At 46.9% G+C, this 20000-nt stretch overlaps 1 protein-coding gene across 17 annotated transcripts in view; it reads right to left on the minus strand.

The window, feature by feature from the left end:
• The window catches only part of LOC308158629 (calcium/calmodulin-dependent protein kinase type II subunit beta), a gene marked incomplete at both ends in the record, with an annotated part of 74637 nt that overhangs the window by 13791 nt on the left and 40846 nt on the right, over positions 1–20000 (minus strand). For 3 of the 17 annotated variants that reach the window (XM_080532299.1, XM_080532296.1, XM_080532294.1), the window contains 3 exons: positions 9970–10007; positions 19264–19306; positions 19763–19846. In XM_080532299.1, the coding sequence (XP_080388425.1) occupies positions 9970–10007; positions 19264–19306; positions 19763–19846 (165 nt within the window). Of the gene's footprint in view, positions 1–4024; positions 4103–6413; positions 6447–9969; positions 10008–17237; positions 17334–19259; positions 19307–19762; positions 19847–20000 lie in introns of all 17 variants that reach the window. The other 14 variants (XM_080532305.1, XM_080532301.1, XM_080532295.1 and 11 more) reach the window with 11 other exon arrangements.

The raw sequence follows: 20000 nt of genomic DNA on the forward strand, positions 1-20000 counted from the left end.
AAGACACTTACATTCCAAGGACACTTTCCTTTGAATGTTTGTTTATCTTTCGCTCTGGTTTTCAATCAGCAGCAGCGGTAGGAGACCGGGAGGAGAGAGAATTCCCTGAAGGAATGAAGGAAAAGGCTTTACGACTTGTAAACTAAGTGGCCGGGAACAGCCTGTGTATGGAGGGGTCACTCAACATCAAGACGCATAATACATCTTAATATAACACAAGAGCCACCGATAATACGCTTAAGTTGATTTAGTTTGATTAGAGGCATAATATGTGGTTTTGTTTTTTAAGATAAACCGTCATCACCTACGGTGAGGAGTCTGAACCTTTTTACTGCATCAAAGATGGTTCTAAAACACAACACCGCAGATGACAACATCTTAATCAAGCAGCTCATCGTGACGGTGGGCAGTGGAATGCAAAGCATTGGAAAAGCTCTTAAAAAAGCTTTCAATATGAATCATAGGTCGCATCTACAGCATCGATATGTATATTCTGTTGCAACCTTTCCCAGACCTACAGTATGTACATACAGTATGTCTTTTAGATAATTTAGTGGTGAGGAGTGAACATAGACAGGTGTTTATGCACCATATCCTCACCTTAGAAAATTGGCCAAGGGCACAAGTCAGGCTCAAACCTCAGATTACTTGTCGATCTGTTTTTCCGTTTGAAAACCACCCTGTAACCCTTTTTTTGGGGGCTAACCAACAGTTCACCACTCACTCTTCATCATCTCCTCTGTGTGTTGTTTTGCGGTAGGCAGAGTGGTGAGTGTGTTTTGCGGTAGGCAGAGTGATGAGTGTGTTTTGTCGTAGGCAGAGTGATGAGTGTGTTTTGTCGTAGGCAGAGTGATGAGTGTGTTTTGCGGTAGGCAGAGTGATGAGTGTGTTTTGTTGTAGGCAGAGTGATGAGTGTGTTTTGTCGTAGGCAGAGTGATGAGTGTGTTTTGTCGTAGGCAGAGTGATGAGTGTGTTTTGTCGTAGGCAGAGTGATGAGTGTGTTTTGTCGTAGGCAGAGTGATGAGTGTGTTTTGTCGTAGGCAGAGTGATGAGTGTGTTTTGTCGTAGGCAGAGTGATGAGTGTGTTTTGTCGTAGGCAGAGTGATGAGTGTGTTTTGTCGTAGGCAGAGTGATGAGTGTGTTTTGTCGTAGGCAGAGTGATGAGTGTGTTTTGCGGTAGGCAGAGTGATGAGTGTGTTTTCTGTTCAGGGTTTCTGTCATTACAGTGAAACAGCCCTTAACTAATGATGTTTATTTCTATCCTTCCACTAAACATGACAACAAGTGGGCTCTCTCTGTGTCTGTCTGCTCTTTCTTTCTCTCGTCCTCTCCATCTCTTTCTTTCTCTTCCTCTTCCAGTCTCTCTCTTTATCTCTCTCCCTTTCTAGCACTCTCACTATTCTGACAGCTCTTAAGAAATGTCACTTGATGCCTAACAGTGCACACATGTGTATGCACGCGCACACACACACACACGCGTGCACGCACACACACACACACACACACACAAAACCCGCAGGAGGTGACACCTTTCCTGTGACCAATCACCAGCCAGCTGTCTCCTCCATGACGATGACAATTATCGCTATGCCAACCGTCGCCCTGGGCAACAGGCAGCGGCAACAGCTTGATGAAGACAAAAATACCTGAGGTTTGCTGTGAGGGGAAGTGACTGACTGACAGTTGGACAGAGGGGGGAGATCTGGCCATTACATGGTTGTTGACCTCACTAGAACACCCTCACTGTACACAGTATGACCCTGTATATCGCGCACACACACACACACACACACACACACACACACACACACACACACACACACAGGTCTAAAATTAGTGGGTCCAACTGTAGCTCTGACCAAACAACCGCTATCCTCCTTCTGCCATACATCCAGACACAAACAGACTATTAGAAGGCACCTGGGCACAAAGTGGCAATGCACAAAAGCTAGCAGAAGTCCCTAGCAACAGCAGCGAGACTAACAATCCCAATCTCATTTCCCTTCAAGGCTCGGAGAAGTAATATTCTGATCTAGGTCTATATTTTCTCTCTCTCTCTCTCTCTCACTCACACACACACATGCGCACACACCCACACCCACACCCACATCCACACACACCCACACACACATTAAAAGGGAAACTGTGAGGGCTCCTAAAAATATGCTGATATATGGCTGCATGTGTTGCGGCGGTGGTGTGTATGGCGGAGCGCCTGTCATTTCCTCTCTCTCCAGCTCCCTTCCCTAATGGCGCTTTTCCACTACCGACCCGAACTGGGCCGCATTTGTATCCGAGCCGTGCCGTGCCGTGCCGTACTTTCAGAAACGCTTCTCCATTATACTGAGCGACCCGGGACTGTAGTTACGTGTCATAAGATCCCCCCCCCCCCCCCCCGCTATACAGATCAGATTAGATTGTTTAACACATCAACGGGGGGGGGGGGGGGGGGAAAGCGAGATGAACTCTGAGCGAGTATCATGCTTCCTCCAAGACACGAATCTACCGGCATTTGACTGCCGCTGGACTGAGGAACAGCATAGGCACAGGACATCGCCATAATAGCGTTTTTTTTTGTTATGCTTGTTGTAAATAAAAGTTCTATGATGCATTGAAATGACATTAAACTAAGATAATACGATGGTCAGCATAATTTTTCTAATCTTTATTAATAAGCTATTACAGAAACAGTAAGTGACATTTTCCTAGAGCGAAATCTGTTGTGATCTTCTGAAGATGGCGGTTAGAGAAGAAATCTATGAACATGGGATGACGATTTCCATTGACCAATCAACGGTGTGCAGCGTCACTCGTCACACGCAGCCTGGCAAAAAAGTACCTTTCCCCAACTTTCGCTACCCATCCCGAACAAGAACTATTTTACCGTGCCGTGCCGTGCTGACACGGGCCGCTCAATGGAAAAGCGCCAAAGAACAGGGCTGACCCGGGTCGACCCGGGCTGGCCCTGTAGTGGAAAAGCACCATAACTGGCCTGGTCCCTGTTTACTGGTCTCACACCACACTGCAGATCCTCCACATTGTTCACCAGGCCATGGACATGAACACCTGATCACTAGGGGAAAAAAGGCCATCATTTTATACAGGTAGGCTAATACGTGGTCATTTAGGCAGACACTTTTATCCAACGTAGGCTCACTCAAGAGTTACCACAATCGGTGCCCAACTCATTGAGCTGTTGAAACAATTTTTTTTCAATTTTCTCTGTTGATTTGATGTGTGCCAACATTCAAATACGCATATCTTCTTCAACTTTTTTTCATATGTCAATGATGTATGATGCATCATTTGAAGGCTTACAAAAATGCCCTTTCAGAATCTGTCAAAAACTGAAAAATGACTGTGGCCTACTAGAGGACTTTTCCACCAGACCCACCAGTCACATATCAGCGATGGGTTCAGGTTGAACAGGTAGGCTACCATACCAATACCTAAGGCTATAAATTCTCCCCTTCGTTTGGACAACTTCTGTGAATGTTATCTAGCAGAGAGGCTGTGTCTAGTCAACAACCGTCCAGGAATTCGATATCATTTCATTTTGGTACAGGTGGCTTTGAGCATAAAAATAGGGTGATGGACAGACTGGGCAGACAGGCCCCATCTGTAGAGGAGACAGAGATGTGTTAGACAGATAAACAACGCTGCATCAGTTGTCTGCTCCTCCTCCTGCCTCCCGGCTGAGGGAAACAGTGCTGCAGCCAAGAGCCAAACAGACAGACGGCTGCTACGTTTGTGGGAGGAAACAACACACACACACACAGACTCACACACAGACTCACACACAGACTCACACACAGACTCTTACACACACAGACAAAGTCGCAGTCAGTAACAGTCAGTGACGGGGAGACATTTTATGCCCCGCCATCGCAGTCTCTCTCTCTCTCACGATTGAGACGTTGACACGGACAGAGGAGAAAGGAGGGAAGGAGGGAGGAAGGAAGGGAAACAGAAGGAGGGTGGGAGGGAGTGACAGACGAACGGACGGACAAAAAGAGGTAAATACCAGTGCAGGAGTAGGGACGTTTCCTTTGGGGCTGGTGACTATGCTGTTTTTCGTGCTGTTTGTCTGGGGCTGTGCAGGGGGGGAGACACAACACTGTGTTAACAACAATGCTGTGAGCTACCGTGGATGGATGGGTGGGGCGGCAGTGAAGAGGTTAACACACACAGCATTCATGAAACCCCCCCTCCCTCCCTCCCGCTTCCGTGTGATGGGAGGAGTGGGGGTGGTAGTGGGTGGGGGGTGGGCTATGTTCCTGTGAGGTTGGGTGCTATGAGGACAGAGAGGGAGATAGAGAGAGAGAGAGGGGGGGGGGCGGGGGACATTCATATTCTGAGATCGTCAGGGGAATGACATCATCGTTTGTCAAAGACACAGACTTCTTTTGACTTTTTAAAACGTCCAAGGATTCTACTGTCTACAGTACAGTACCCCGATTCAGTTGAGCACATTTGGCGACAAAATGTGTGGAAATGAATCCCATCTACATTGAATCTACATCAAAGAGGCTGAGGTCGTGAACATCAAAGCAGCATTTCACTTACATGTGCTTTGAGTTGCATTTCATGTACGAAAGGCGCTACATTAATAAAGCTTTACTTACTTACATTATATCACATGAAATCAGACGGTAATATTAAATAAAAATAACAATAAAATAGGTGAAAGGGGGGTCTCAAACAGCACACCGTAACTGATTTAATCTGGCCTGTCTCTAGATCAGATGATGTTGTCTGATAGGGGCATAATCATAATCATAATAATAATAATAATAATAATAATAATAATAATAATAGTAACAATAGTAATAATTAGATATGCCATTTAGCTGACGGCTTAGATTTAGATAGTGTCGGGGGGTGGGGGGTAGACAGCAACAGAGTCAGAGAGGGGCCGAGGCCAGGGTGGGACTGAGGCAGCGAGGGTCAGACAGGGAGAGCTGTCCACCACGGAGAGCAGGCCCTGAGGCCAGGAGGGGGGGAGAGAGAGAGGGGGGGGGGAAGGAGGAAGAAAGAGAGATAGAAAGAGGGAGAGAGAGCAGAGTTGGAGAGCACAAGCAATGTACTCTCATAAATGCGAGAACACACACACACACACACACACACACACACACACGTAACAGAGAGTGCCGTAAAAGCTAGCACTGACAGACACGGATAACTAACACACAGTCAGAGGAATTCCAAAACACATACCCACACACCCACACACACTAGCACATACTGAGCCCTTCACCACCATACACTGTATCAAGCACTCACACAAACCACATAGCCTCGTGCTGTAGCTCACTGACGGTGCAGTCGGTTGGCACAATTGATGTAAGACCCTGCTCATCATCAGCCATCAGATCTCCCCCAGGTGAGGTGGCTGACACTCATCCATCACCATGCAAAGAGCACACAGGGGTCCATCAAAGGCCTCCATTTGGAGGAGGGTGTCTTACTAAAAGCAGGTTTATAAATATCCAAAGTATCATCATGTGTCCTCTTCCTGTAGTGTGGTTACAGCAGATCCTTAAGAGCAGAGATACATCTTTGAGAGCACAGAGACGTCTTTGAGAGCAGAGAGACATCTTTGAGAGCAGAGAGACATCTTTGAGAGCACAGAGACATCTTTGAGAGCAGAGAGACATCTTTGAGAGCACAGAGACATCTTTGAGAGCAGAGAGACATCTTTGAGAGCACAGAGACATCTTTGAGAGCACAAAGATAATGTCATTTTAGAGATATATTCTAGAAGAGCCTAGGATCTTCAACATGTCTGTATGGGTTGGAGCTCCGCTACTGTAGGGCATCCATTAGATCCATGTGATCCAGCCCTGCTCTCCAGAGGACACTCAAGAGAACCTTCCGGAGGATCTGGCTCAAGACTAGTGCACTCAGATGAGAGGAGTAAAGGAGATATATACACACACATAACACACCCTCCTCAGAGAGTACGAGATACAGAGATCATACGGGTCTGGAGAGGTTTAGTAGCGAAAGTGTGAACCACAAGCTGAACGACTGTGATAGCCACCGTTGGAGGGTTGAGGCTCCTGGTGATACAACTCCTTCTGACACTGTGATCGTTTCCTCCTGTGTCACCATATTAAGTTATACGAGGGGAGGGTGGGGGGAGCGGGTAGAAGAGAAGTTCCAGGAGGGATCTCCAGACAAGCTGAAGGTCAGAGGAGGAGGGAGGAGAGGAGAGGGGAGGATAGGGGAAAGGAGAGTGGAGGAGGGGAGGAGAAGAGATGAGAGAGGTGGAAAGTAGAGGAGAGAAGAGAAGAGAGGGGAGGAGATGAGAGGGGAGGGGGGAAAGGAGAGGACGAGGAGAGGAGAGGAGAGGAGGAGTCCAGGGAGAGAAGGAAAGAGAGGATGGGTGGGATTTAAAATAGCATGCTCACCATATACTGGACAGTGGAGCTGGACTTCCGTTTCTGGCCCACGCGATGGAGGGATGATGGAGAGGGAGAGAGAACGAATGACAACAGGTGAATGCCAAGAACTGATGAACTGAAGATCATGTGGAATTCAAAGAGATCCTTGGTTCATGTGTATCACCCTATGGCAGGCCACTAGTTTCAACCTGCCAGGAAGTAGTTTGATGTACATGAATATAAGTATAAGTATACTGTAGCCCCGACTTCACCCAGGTGGAAGCGCAGGGAAGGACATTTCAATTTCCAGTGAAGGGAAATGGAATTTTCAATGGATTCTCAAGAAGAGAGGGAAGAAAGAAGAGGCCATGGCAAGCAGAGGACAAAGAAGAGGAGGATGGTGTCGCCGAGGCCGCCAGGGAGAAGAAGAAAGAGAAAGAAGAGGAAATATCAAGGGGAGGCGGAATCATCTGTCTTTATGAAGTGGGGAAAGAAGGATAGGAGTCTGTCTGGAAGAGAGAGAGAGAGAGAGAGAGAGAGAGAGAGAGAGAGAGAGAGAGAGAGAGAGAGAAATAGAGAGAGAGAGTGAGAGACGAGGGAAGAGACAGAATATGGTAGGAAGTGTGGCCATTGTAAGTCCTTACACATTCACAAGGGTCTTCCCGCTGTCATCCAAAAAGCCCAACAGGACCTCTCTACATGTGCACTTTAGACTGTACAGAATCTACTGTCCTGAACAACCAGCGCTGTGATGCTAGCGTGTGGCACCATACTGAACTGAGTGGAGTAGTGGCTACGCTAACAGCCCTCACACGTCTCACAATAGTTTGTCATGTAGTAGTCAGTAACCAGCAGCTAGTAACCAGTAACCAGTAGTCAGTAACCAGTAGTCAGTAACCAGTAACCAGTAACCAGTAACCAGTAGCTAGTAGTCAGTAGCTGGTAGTCAGTAGCTAGTAACCAGTAACCAGTAACCAGTAACCAGTAACCAGTAACCAGTAACCAGTAACCAGTAACCAGTAGCTAGTAACCAGTAGCTGGTAGTCAAGTAACCAGTAGCTAGTAACCAGTAGCTAGTAACCAGTAACCAGTAACCAGTAGTTAGTAGCCAGTAGCTAGTAACCAGTAGCTAGTAACCAGTAGCTAGTAACCAGTAGCTAGTAGCCAGTAGCTAGTAGCCAGTAGCTAGTAACCAGTAGCTAGTAGCCAGTAGCTAGTAGTCAGTAGCTAGTAACCAGTAGGGGTGTAACGATACATCGATGTATCGATGTATCGATTCATTGACTAACGATCTGATTACATCGATGCAATGTAAAAATATCGATCTATATCGTCATCTTATGCGCGCAGAGAGAGAGAGAGAGAGACTTGAAAAAGATACGAATGTTTTTCATTTTTGATGAGAGACAGTAAGTCTATCCCTTTTAATATATATTTTGGAACATCTCTCTGAACCAGGGAAGTGAACATACTCGCGTTCGCAATGAGTTCGCATTCACCGTGTGTGACTGTCTACTCTACTGGCTCGGCTCCACTTCTCCTGCTCCTCCTCCTCTCGCGTTCGGCAATCTCCGGTGATCTTCGGAAATGTTCGGCTTGTGTGAGTGCGTCTAATGAGAGTGCGTCTAACGGGAGTCTAATGGGCGAATACATTGACCGTTTTGGACACCAAAGATATTTTTTAACATCTACTCTTCGAGGCGAATCCAGTCAGACCAATATCAGACCTGCTGGACGTGTGTGTGTGCGTGTGTGACTGGATGTCTCTCTGAACCTGTGTGTGTGTGTGTGTGTGTGTGTGTGTATGTTAATGAGCTGTATGTTAATTACCACTTATTACAATTGATAATTGTGTTAGATTGGCATATGATATCGCGTCATATCGATCATATCGTCATATCGATCTTGAATCGAATCGAATCGAAATCGTATCGTGACTGACATTGTGATATCGTCAAACATTGTATCGTCATACAAACAAATCGATATAATATCGTATCGTGATGAAGCTGGTGATTTACACCCCTAGTAACCAGTAGCTAGTAACCAGTAGCTAGTAACCAGTAGCTAGTAGCCAGTAGCCAGTAGCCAGTAGCTAGTAACCAATAGCTAGTAACCAGTAGCTAGTAACCAGTAGCTAGTAGCCAGTAGCTAGTAACCAGTAGCTAGTAGCCAGTAGCCAGTAGCTAGTAGCCAGTAGCCAGTAGCCAGTAGCCAGTAGCCAGTAGCTAGTAGCCAGCGTCAGAGTGTGTGGCTGAGATGGAGCAGGTGCTCGGGCTACAGCGGAACACGTCAGGTGGCGTTCTGAGTGACAGAACCAGAGGAGGAAGCGAGAGCCGACGAGAGGGGTCAGAACGATAGAACGAGACAATGGATGAGAGGAGGAACGAGAGGGAGGAGGGGAGAGGTGGGTGGGCGGGGGGGGGGAAACAAATGAAAATCTTTTATTAAAAAACGGTTGGGGAGAGTGTGTGGGGACCCTGTTGCTAGGCGATGAGCACTGCGCAGGGGAAGTGTGTGTCTATTTTTGTCGCTGAGTTTCCAGGGTTCAGACTCACGGCTATTCCTGGAGCTGGAGTCACATTCCCTGCTGAACGGGCTCCCGGAGAGAGGGCCTCACATACACACACACACGCACACACACCCTGTATGAGCACACACATGGCCACTTTTACACGCACAGGCCCTTGCAATCTGACAGTTTGACGTAAAATGCATGCACTCACTCACACACACACACACACACACACACACACACACACACACACACACACAGTGCGTGGGATGTGTGTGTGCAGTGGGTGAGATGGGGTGAAGATGGTGGGTGAAACTCGTTAGGGACCGTCAGCAACTGAGGGGTTAAAGGCCAGGTGGGGTGATGGAGGATGGGAACACAGTGGAGGAAGAGAAAAGGAAGAAAGAGAGGGATGAAACTAGGCCAAGACGGCAAAGAAAGAATGTAGGAGGAGGAAAAGATGAAGTGATAATAATGAACAGAAAGGATGGGTTGTAGTGATCGGAGTATTGACCGTGTGAACGGGCGCTATGTGCATCACTCTGCCAAAACACCCACACCATGAGCTGAGAAGATCTACTAAACACACATGTTTAAACTTTCATGATCACACACACACACACACACACACACGCACACGCACGCACGCACACCATCATAGACACTAGAGCAGCGTAGCCTGACATACATGAGTCACTGAGCTAAAGACACATTGATCTATGCAGAAACTAACAAGCTAAGCAAGGAGCAGCAAGAGAGAGGGAGAGAGAGAGAGAGAGAAGAGCAGAGGAGAAGAAAGAGAAGGAGGAGGGGAGGAGGAGAGGGAGAGGACCTGGTCTGGACAGTACAAGCTAAGAGAAGGGTAGACTGTAGAGACACAGCGAGAGCGAGAGAGAGAGAGAGAGAGAGAGAGAGAGAGAGAGAGAGAGAGAGAGAGAGAGAGAGAGAGAGAGAGAGAAAGAATGAGAGCACTCCAGATCTTCTATAGAGAGGGGAGCAGGGAGGAGAGAGGGGAGAAAGAGGGGGAGAGAGAGAGGGAGTATGGAAGTTGAGCAGTGGTTGTCTTACCTTGACATCTGCCTTCTTGTTGAGCAAACTCTTGGCTGCTGTAATGGGAAGCACAGGGAGAGAGAGACAGCATGTCAATGATGCTCCCAGAACAGAACAGGGGTGAGGAACAGAGAGTTTAGAACAGAACAGGGGTGAGGAACAGAGAGTTTAGAACAGAACAGGGGAGAGGAACAGAGAGTTTAGAACAGAACAGGGGAGAGGAACAGAGAGTTTAGAACAGAACAGGGGTGAGGAACAGAGAGTTTAGAACAGAACAGGGGTGAGGAACAGAGAGTTTAGAACAGAACAGGGGAGAGGAACAGAGAGTTTAGAACAGAACAGGGGTGAGGAACAGAGAGTTTAGAACAGAACAGGGGTGAGGAACAGAGAGTTTAGAACAGAACAGGGGAGAGGAACAGAGAGTTTAGAACAGAACAGGGGTGAGGAACAGAGAGTTTAGAACAGAACAGGGGTGAGGACCAGAGAGTTTAGAACAGAACAGGGGAGAGGAACAGAGAGTTTAGAACAGAACAGGGGAGAGGACCAGAGAGTTTAGAACAGAACAGGGGTGAGGACCAGAGAGTTTAGAACAGAACAGGGGTGAGGAACAGAGAGTTTAGAACAGAACAGGGGTGAGGAACAGAGAGTTTAGAACAGAACAGGGGTGAGGAACAGAGAGTTTAGAACAGAACAGGGGTGAGGAACAGAGAGTTGACACAACAGCAATCTGAAGGAGACAGACAGGGCCTTTTCACACTACAGGTCCGACCCCAACCTCACTGTGCCGGCTAGGGAGAAAGGTTTCCTTTCCTTTCACACTGTCTCTTTCCAACACAGCTACTATTTCAGTAACTATGGTGGATATACAGTACCAGTCAAAAGTTTGGACACACTTTCCCATTGAAAGCTCAGCTCGGTTAGGCTCCGTAGTGTGAATGAGGGTTCACCGTCAACTCCTGTGCTGTACCAATAAGGTACTAGGCCTGTCCCTGGAGATACATTTTAAACCAGGCAAGGTAAGCAGTGCTGTCAAAATGGACGGGCGGTTTTTAAGCGAATAGTTCCTCAATTAGGGTTAGTGGTTCCAGAATCACATTTCATGCGTGAGCAGGTATTGACTAGAGAGGTTGGAAACCCATGTAAGGATCAGCATCGATGTCCACTGGATTCTTCGGGGGGTAGTCACTCGTGCAAACGACCCCCACGTGACTGTTTAAACGCAGACTGTTTATGACCGTCCATTTTAGGAACCATTTGTATTCATTAGTGTGTTGTGTACAACCCCCCCCACCCCCGCCCGCCGCCAGTTAAAATCAGTCATTAGACTAAGCCATTACATTCCCCTTCCGTAACACTAGAACAGCCATGGGTGGGGTCATTTGACCCTGTCAGTAATTCTTTTTTTCTATCTTTGCACTCGATCAAATTTCAGGACCCTCCTTTCATGACGTTTCCTAGACATGTGCGTTCTACCACCCAGTATCCTTACATTTTCAAAATCACATCAGGATAAGCTCGTATAAAGCTATTTTGCTTTATGTAGAAGGCAGGCTAATTTACAAGCTGGCCAACTAGTGGTCGTTGTGTGCAAATAGCAGCTTTCCATTGTAAAGACTATGGTCATTTGACCCCCTGAGGCAGATCTTATAGTAGGTAAAAAAGGCACGGCTGTTCTAGTGCTAACCGCCCTCGCTGTCCACAGGGGCCTGACATTCACACCACAGGGAGAGAACAGCACAATGAAGACCAAGAGTCCAGAGGACCTTTAGGACCAGACGGAGGATTAGACTTCAGTCTGGTGAAAATAAGAAAGGGGAGAGAAGACAAGGGTGTTCATTGATACTGGAGACAGTGCTCTGATTACTATAATACCCATAATCCCTTACGACAGGGGAAATGGCGCACAGACAAAAGACCGTATTCACAGTCTTCAGCTACTGCAGCACAGAGACAGGGGGGGTCCGTGGGCCGTACTGGGGTGTGTACAAGCAAGAAGAACACACACACACACACGCACACACGTGCCTGCATATGCACATAAATAATTAACACACACACACAAGCAATCAGCAGCACACACCAGGGTTTCCGTTAGAAAAATTTGCCGTCGGACATCGTGTCCGGGAAGAATTCGATTTACCGGACAAACGTGATATATTCCGGTCATCATATTAAAATATAATAAATCATATTTTTTTCCCTCAAATCTAATATAGCTGTTTGTCGCGGTGATTACTGTTGTGTAGCGGCCTATATATGCCATTTAATGTCTATTTCTCATCCGATACGATTAGATGCGAGCTATATAATAATATAACATGATTTGACGCATGCGCGCTATGCCATGCGTCAAATCCAGCGCTGAACGGGTCCAGCGCTGAACGGGCGCCTCACTGGGAACTGAACAGACAGCATCGATCAATGAACGGACTCCACATTACGTTAACTGAAGTTTGTTAAATTGTTTGGGATTAATGTGAGTTTTCTATTTTCTCTTTCCAGTTTTACCCTTTTTTTTAAATCAATAAAACAACGTCATTTCTATAACCAGGTCTCGCTGGTTGGGAAGGCATTTAGTTTAGCTGCCTGTCAAATCATACTTAATCGGACTCGGGAGTATGACAATGAGGAGAACATAACTGTTTATTGATAAACAATTGATAGGCAGGTTGGGATACGATGAAATTTTAATTAGGTTTTTTCTCTCTCTCTCACTCGCTGTCTCTCACACACCCACCCACACACACACACACACACACACACACACACACACACACACACACACACACACACACACACACGCACACACGCACTCACCCGTGGTGGTCAGCACGGTGCTGGTGAAAAACAGGGAGGAGATGAAATCCCAGTTGGGTTCGCTGGAGTTCCCCAGCACGGACACGCCGTAGTTACTGGTTACCTACCTCCAGCGCCCGGGCCAGCAGCTCCTCCAGCCGGGCGTCGGACACGCACGCGTTGTCCCGGAGGAACTCTGCAATTGTTCGCGCAACCGGTGCGACGGCGTCAGCCGCCTCCATCTCTTCAGAGCCAGACTTCTCCTCATTGCTAAGCTTACTTCTCCTCATTGCTAAGCTTACTTTGTTTTGCCATCTTTCCATTAATTTAATCGCTCGCTATGGTGCACTTTGAGCTGCAACGTTTGCGTATTACTATGGTGGACGGGTTGGCAGGGTTGCCAGATAGGCATGGGTTACCGCCGAATGGGCTACTGTGTTTAAGCGGTAATAGACTGGTTAAGCTGTAATCCCATCTGGCATCAATCCCATGTGGCACCTGTGCGCTGTTTCGCATAGGCCGGCCTACACATTAGGAGTCGTCATCATGCCGGTGTCAAATCATATCATAATAAAATAAATACATAGCCTATATATTCGTCTTTTTTAAAATAGAAGGAATCAGAATGTGAACTTTAGCGAATTGTATTCAAAGGGAATTATTTTCACCGGACAATATGTCCGACGACTTTTCAATTTGTCGGACTTCAAAAAAATTTACCGGACAAAGACCGGTAATTGCCGGTTAACGGAAACCCAGGCACACACGTATGTAACACAACACATACATTATAAGATCGCGCTAGAAACGCACCCCCACACACACCCACTAACCCACTCTCAGAACGTATCCTGGGCTAAAACCATCCCGTTCATCACACACACGGGAGCACAGGAGGCCCAGAGAGAGTCCATCCTGGTTGCCGGCAGCAACAGAGCCTCATTAGCGTCGGCGCTGGATAATGAGTTAACGAGGCGGAGACAGAGAACAGGCCGGGGACTGAGGGAGAGGCACCACATCCCCCTGCCCCCCCCCCCCCCCCCGCCCTGGCCCCCCCTGGCTCTCTCAAGGGCTGCAGATTAACTGGGTCCCACCTGTCTCCCCTCTCCTCCTCCTCTTCACCTCTTTTCTCAGCCTGTCAGTCAAAGCAGGTGGCCTAAACCTGTCAGTCTGAAGCCTTGTCAGCCTCCATCTCCATCACTACGGGAGACGTTGGTTGTCAGGGTTATTTTAAGCGAGCTGGGCACAATTCTAAGTCAGAAATCAAAAGCAATTACATCATCAGTAGGATACCACGTTACATAAACCACTATTTCTGGCATTCTGCGCTTTTTTTCCTTCGCTAACTCCCCCCCCCCACCACCCACCCCTTGCTCTATATCCACATCTACACAACAAACACAAGGACTCCAGTGCATTACAAACAGAGACATAAGTCCCGTTAGGTGTTCCATAACCAACTTGTTTGAGGTCTCGTTTTAGGGAGCAGGTTCAAAGTGTGTTTGATGTTGAGAGAGGAGATGAGACGGAGCAGTAAAGGCTTAAAACCACATAGCGGTGAGGAGGAACTTTGAAACTGGCACAGAGAAGGCAGCTTGGAGAGCTTGGAGAGGTGGGAACGAGAGAGAGAGAGAGGAGAAATAGGTTGAAGTATAATGCAACACTTGCAGTTTTCCACTGCTTCCCCCCCCTCCCCTTCTCTTCTTAAGAGCATCCCCTCCCCTCTCTACTTCTGCGTCAATTGGTATAATATCTCATTTCTACCAGCAAGATGTGCAAATTCAGCAGTTGGGCCACGTACGAGGGAGAGATAAAGCTCCTACTCTGTTATCCAACCACAGACAGAACCACGACAGAACGTCAAGAACGTGCTTTTACCGTGGTTGAGTTTTTCACAAACCTTTCAATCTTGTTTTTACTGAGGGGGAAGAAACGTCATAATAGAGGTTAATAGTGTCAAGGCTTTGGCATTGTGTTAGTCTCGGAAGAGAGAGAGAGAGGGGGCTGGGGGGGGGGACAGAACTCTATGACAAAACGCCATTGTATTTTTTTATAACAACAGACCAAAGCTCTCTACTCTAGGCTGTCTTTTTAAATGTCCATAGACATAAAACTCTGGAGAAGACTCAAACAGGGAACCATGGAAGTCATCTCAAATAGGTGAACCATGGAAGTCATCTCAAATAGGTGAACCATGGATCTCAAACAGGTGAACCATGGGTCTCAAACAGGTGAACCATGGAAGTAATACAAAATTATGTCGAAAAAAAAGAAGAGGAAAAGGAGAGAATTCCATGAGATTCCACGAGACCTCTCCTTGGCCAACCTGGAAGGTTCAAAGGTCATGCTTCAATCCCTGGAGGGGAGGAAGCCAGGGGGCTGCTTACCTTGCCACACATGACACATGAAGCAAGAAAGGAAAAAAGACAAGAGGGGAAAAGAGAAGGCCACAGTGGTTATTAATACCCATCAGGACTGTCGCTAACATCCCTGCCAGTAGCAGAGGCTTAGGAAGAGCAGGCAAGGATGGAGGCTTCAAATGAGGACAGATGTGGTCTCTGTCTCTCTCTGTCCTGTAACTACCCTGATAGCCCGGAGGCTTTAAAGGTCCCGTATGTCGATTTGAGCTTTAAAATAGTGCTAAATGGCTGTTATTAATCAGTAACAATCAAGGAAATGAAATCACACGTTAAAGAACTTTCAGCGAAGAGAGTGCTGTTTTGGTCCAAAAAGAAAAGTGCAAACTTCCTCAAATTTGGTGTCTTCGACGTTGAGCACTGACCTTTCTGTCCCTATTTCACTTTATTTCCATTTGTGTACAAGGATATGCATTTATGTTTGTCGCTGCTGGGAAACATGGTATATTTACGATTGCTAGAGAGGGCAGCAAAGAGCAAAAAAGCAACAACATGCTTCACCTTTAAGGTAAAGCTACATGGGTGTTCAATAACACACAAAACCTTTTTGTCAGTGAACTTTTTGTTTGTCTGTTTGTTTGTTTTCCCCTCCAAGAGAATGTGAGTCCCTGGTGGAGCCTGAGGCCTCCAGTCTGCAGGCCGCAGCAGAGTGAAGCTAACAACGGGAGGCAGACCGGCATGAATATTTGATTGAAGGCTGGTGGAGACGGAGGGGGAAGTGGAGAGGACTGGTGTCCCACGGCACCACACTGACAGCTGGCACCAGCTCTTAGTAGAGTAGTATTCTTTAATTTCCACTTTAATCTTCTTAAGTAGGTTATATCTACAGTATCAAATGGCACTACAAGTTATAAACATTTAAAGACCTTTCGGTGTAACATTTAAAGACCGGTATAAAGACTGCCTTCTAATATGCTATCCGTAGCCAATGTTAGTATCACTGGTACGATATTGTAAACAAACGCAAAGTACGTACAGATGCTAATTCAGGCCTCAAACAAAGTATTTCGGTGGCAGTTTCAGTGGGTTTTCACTGCATCTGAAGAGAAGAGAAGCCCCTAACCTTGCGTCTTACAAAGTGTTAACCATGCATCATACCCCAACCTCCCACAACCCCCCGTTAGAGCGCATGCACCAGTCCAGTGTGCCCCATGCAGCATTCACTGACAACGTGTGGGCAGTTCCATCCTTAAAGATTATAGGGGGGAACTTTCCAGTATCATTCTCAGACAGAGAAAAATAGAGAAAGGAGGGGGGGGGGGGGGGGGGGGGGTGAGAGGAAAAGAGGGAAAGGAGGATGAGATTTTAGAGGTATAGAATGGCAGTTTTGGTGGGATGAATAGAGTGACCAAAGAGGGTAAAGGAACTGAATGAGATGACTGAGAGAGAGAGAGAGAAAGAGAGAGAGACATACACACACACACACACACACACACACACACAGAGACAGAGAGACAGAGACAGAGAGACAGAGACAGAGACAGAGACAGAGACAGAGACAGAGACAGAGATAGAGACAGAGACACAGAGACAGAGACAGAGACAGAGATAGAGACAGAGACAGAGACAGAGACAGAGACAGAGACAGAAATAGAGATAGAGACAGAGACAGAGAGACAGAGACAGAGACAGAGACAGAGACAGAGACAGAGACAGAGACAGAGACAGAGACAGAGACAGAGACCAGAGACAGAGACCAGAGACCAGAGACCAGAGACCAGAGAGGGAGGATAGTATCAGGGCAGTAAACAGGTCTTTGGGACAAGTCATGCTCCTTTTCTGCGCTGTGAGGGGGAATGATGAGGGGTGGAGGAGGCCGGCCGGCCTATCAGAGTAAAGAGAGACAGGCCGGGCGACCAATGAGGCGCAGGGATGGAATTGTGCTGGGCCAATGAGAGATGGTCGATGACATCAGCCAAGACAGTGGCATGCTCTGTTAGCGTCCATGCTACTGTAAGTAGGGTGGGTGGGTGGGTGGAGGGAGGGAGGGAGAAGAGAAAGGGGGGGAAAGAGGGGAGAAAGGAGAGGAGGAGGAGAAAAAAAAGGGTGGCAGTCCCGGGCGTGCCAGGCTACCTTGTTCCACCAGCCCAGCGGTTGTGCCTGCTGCCGCGGCAACGGCGGCCGCGGCGACACTGACAGAGGCTGGAGCGGTTGACTGACGACTGCCAACTGTCCAACACAGTCCCAACACAGAGAAGAGAGGGAGGGAGGGAGAGAGAGAGAGAGAGAGAGAGAGAGAGAGAGAGGGAGAAGAAGAAGAAAGGAAGCAAAATAGGATTCATTAGTCCAAATGACAAGAGGAGTTCAGAACACACGCACAGAGAAACAACCAGGTGTGACACGAGGGCCTCTGACACCGTGTCGTCATGAGACACAGAGGAGACATGAGCGCCGGTGTCAGACAGAACGAACACAATCATGAACAAACCATCCATACGCTTGGTGCATACTTTGTCTCTTAATCCTCATACCCTGTATACTGTAAGGAGCAGCCCATCGAGATCTGATGAACAAGACACAGACAACTTAGGGTGTGTGTGTGTGTGCGTGTGTGTGTGTGTGTGTGTGTGTGTGTGTGTGTGTGTGTGTGTGTGTAATGACTGACCAGTGGCCGCCATCCAATACACAACTCCAACAATTCAGGTAATAGTGTCTAGAATATATAGTAGTTATATAGTAGTATAATATATAGTAGTTATATAGTAGTATAACAAAATAAAAAAAATCGGACTAAGTCTGGCTTTGGATGTGTCTAGGTTTCATCTGCCACCACTCTACCTCTCTTCTTGTTCTCTCTGACAGCTCATTGGCCCAGCCCCCTCCCTTCATCCCCTCCCTCTATCCCCTCTCTCTCTTCCTCTATCCCCTCTCTCTCTCCCTCTATCCTCTCTGACTCTCTCTCCATCCTCTCTCTCTCTCTCTCTCCCTCCCTCACCACCTCTGATCTGTGACTCATCCCCTGTATGACTCCAATAATGGAGCCACTTCCTGGGAAGATGAGGGTGAACATCTCCACTCAACCCTCCCCCGTGTCTCTCTCACACGTAAGCTCACACACACACACACACACACACACACACACACACACACACACATGCGCGCGCATGTGGGAGAACTAATGGCTCACCCTTAAGAAAGGGAGGGTGATTCCGAGTTGTTTTGTTTCACTTTATGTTTCCATGTTGTGTGTTTTTATGCAGTTTTATGCTGTTTTATGCTGTGTGATGTTTTGTATTATTTCACTTTATGTTTCCATCGAGGACCACTTTATAAATAAGTGTTTTAAATAATGCTTTTAAGTGCTATCCTCTGGACATTACTTAGTGTCATGATGTGTCAAATTCCTCGCACGCACATACACATATACACACCTAAGCACACAAGTACACACACATGCACACACACACACACACACACATACACTGTGTATGCGTACCTTTATGTGTGTGTGTGTGTGTGTGTGTGTGTGTGCATGTTTGCGTGTGTGAGACAGTCACAGAGAGATGGGGAAGGTTGAATGTTCACCTCAGTTCATTTCACAATTGAGTCCTGCTGTTGGGACCAAAGTGACTCATGTTACCTCAAGCACAGGAAGACAGACGTACGCACGCACACGCACACAGCTAGTTATGTAACATTAACCCCCAAAAAGTGATATATTGTCGGAGGTTCACACAATCAATAATGATGGCAGTACCCAAACCTACCTACAGTATGAAGTAGGTGAACAGCCCATTTGATAACATCTGTTTTATTATGGTTTGTTAGCTGAACTCAATGGGAGAATAACGTTAAATCTTATATGCAATGGATGATGTCTTATGATGTTCCTTTTAATAGGCAAGACGCTGTAATCCCTGCTAACACAGCAGCCGTCCATTTGCACAGGTTGAGCCAAGCAGGATGTTTTGCCACCGATGGTTAAGTCTGCTGTGCGTACCGCGGGATTGGCTGACCAACCATTCTGGTTAAACAACAATGGAGAAGGTTGGGCATTGGCCCTAGTGAAAGGTCCTGGGGGAGACCAGGCCAATGCCCTGTTAGCTTCATAGAGAGTAGGGACTGTGTGTGTGTGTGTGTGTGTGTGTCTTACACTTACCAGAGAAGTTCCGTGAAACCAGCATGGTGGTAAGAATTGCCCCCTGAGACAGAGAGAGAGACAGAGAGAGAGAGAGAGAGAGCTGTCACTCTTGCCTTGCACCACTGTGTCACCCCTACAAGACACACAGCCCCGTACAGGAAATATTATCATTTTTCAATTATGTATACAGTATAACCAACTTAATTGTTTCAGTTCCAGAGTCATTATTCTGAATTTGATCTATTTATCCTCCTAACCAGATTGAAACTTGAAACTGATTTGATTTAAGTTCCTCAAATAAAGATTCTTGTACCGCAACATTGTAAAATGTAATGCATGCATAATACATAGACACTAATGTACTAAAAATTACATGTTGAGATAATGCAGCTAGCTATGTTGAATATTTATTTCTGAATATGATGTTTGTGGAACAGAAATATTCATGTAACGATAGAAACTTAAGTTGACTTAAAGCATAGACTTAAGAGAAGATAGTTCTCTTTAACCCACAGACCTTGAGTTTCCTCCTGGCGTTGAACTTCTTCAGGCACTCCACGGTCTCCTGTCTGTGCATCATAGACGCCACTGTGGAACGTTGCTGTGAGGGAGAAAAGGGGGAGGGAAAAAGAGAGAAATGAGAGGGAAAAAGAGCAAGTGAAAAACAAAGGTATTACGTCTGTTGATGTTGTCAATGCTCTGATCTGTGAGGGGGTACATCCAGTGTATTCAACAGTGTGTGTGTATGTGTGTGT

This window comes from Nansenia antarctica (assembly GCF_963989245.1).
Source record: "Nansenia antarctica genome assembly, chromosome: 5".
NCBI lineage: Eukaryota > Metazoa > Chordata > Actinopteri > Argentiniformes > Microstomatidae > Nansenia > Nansenia antarctica.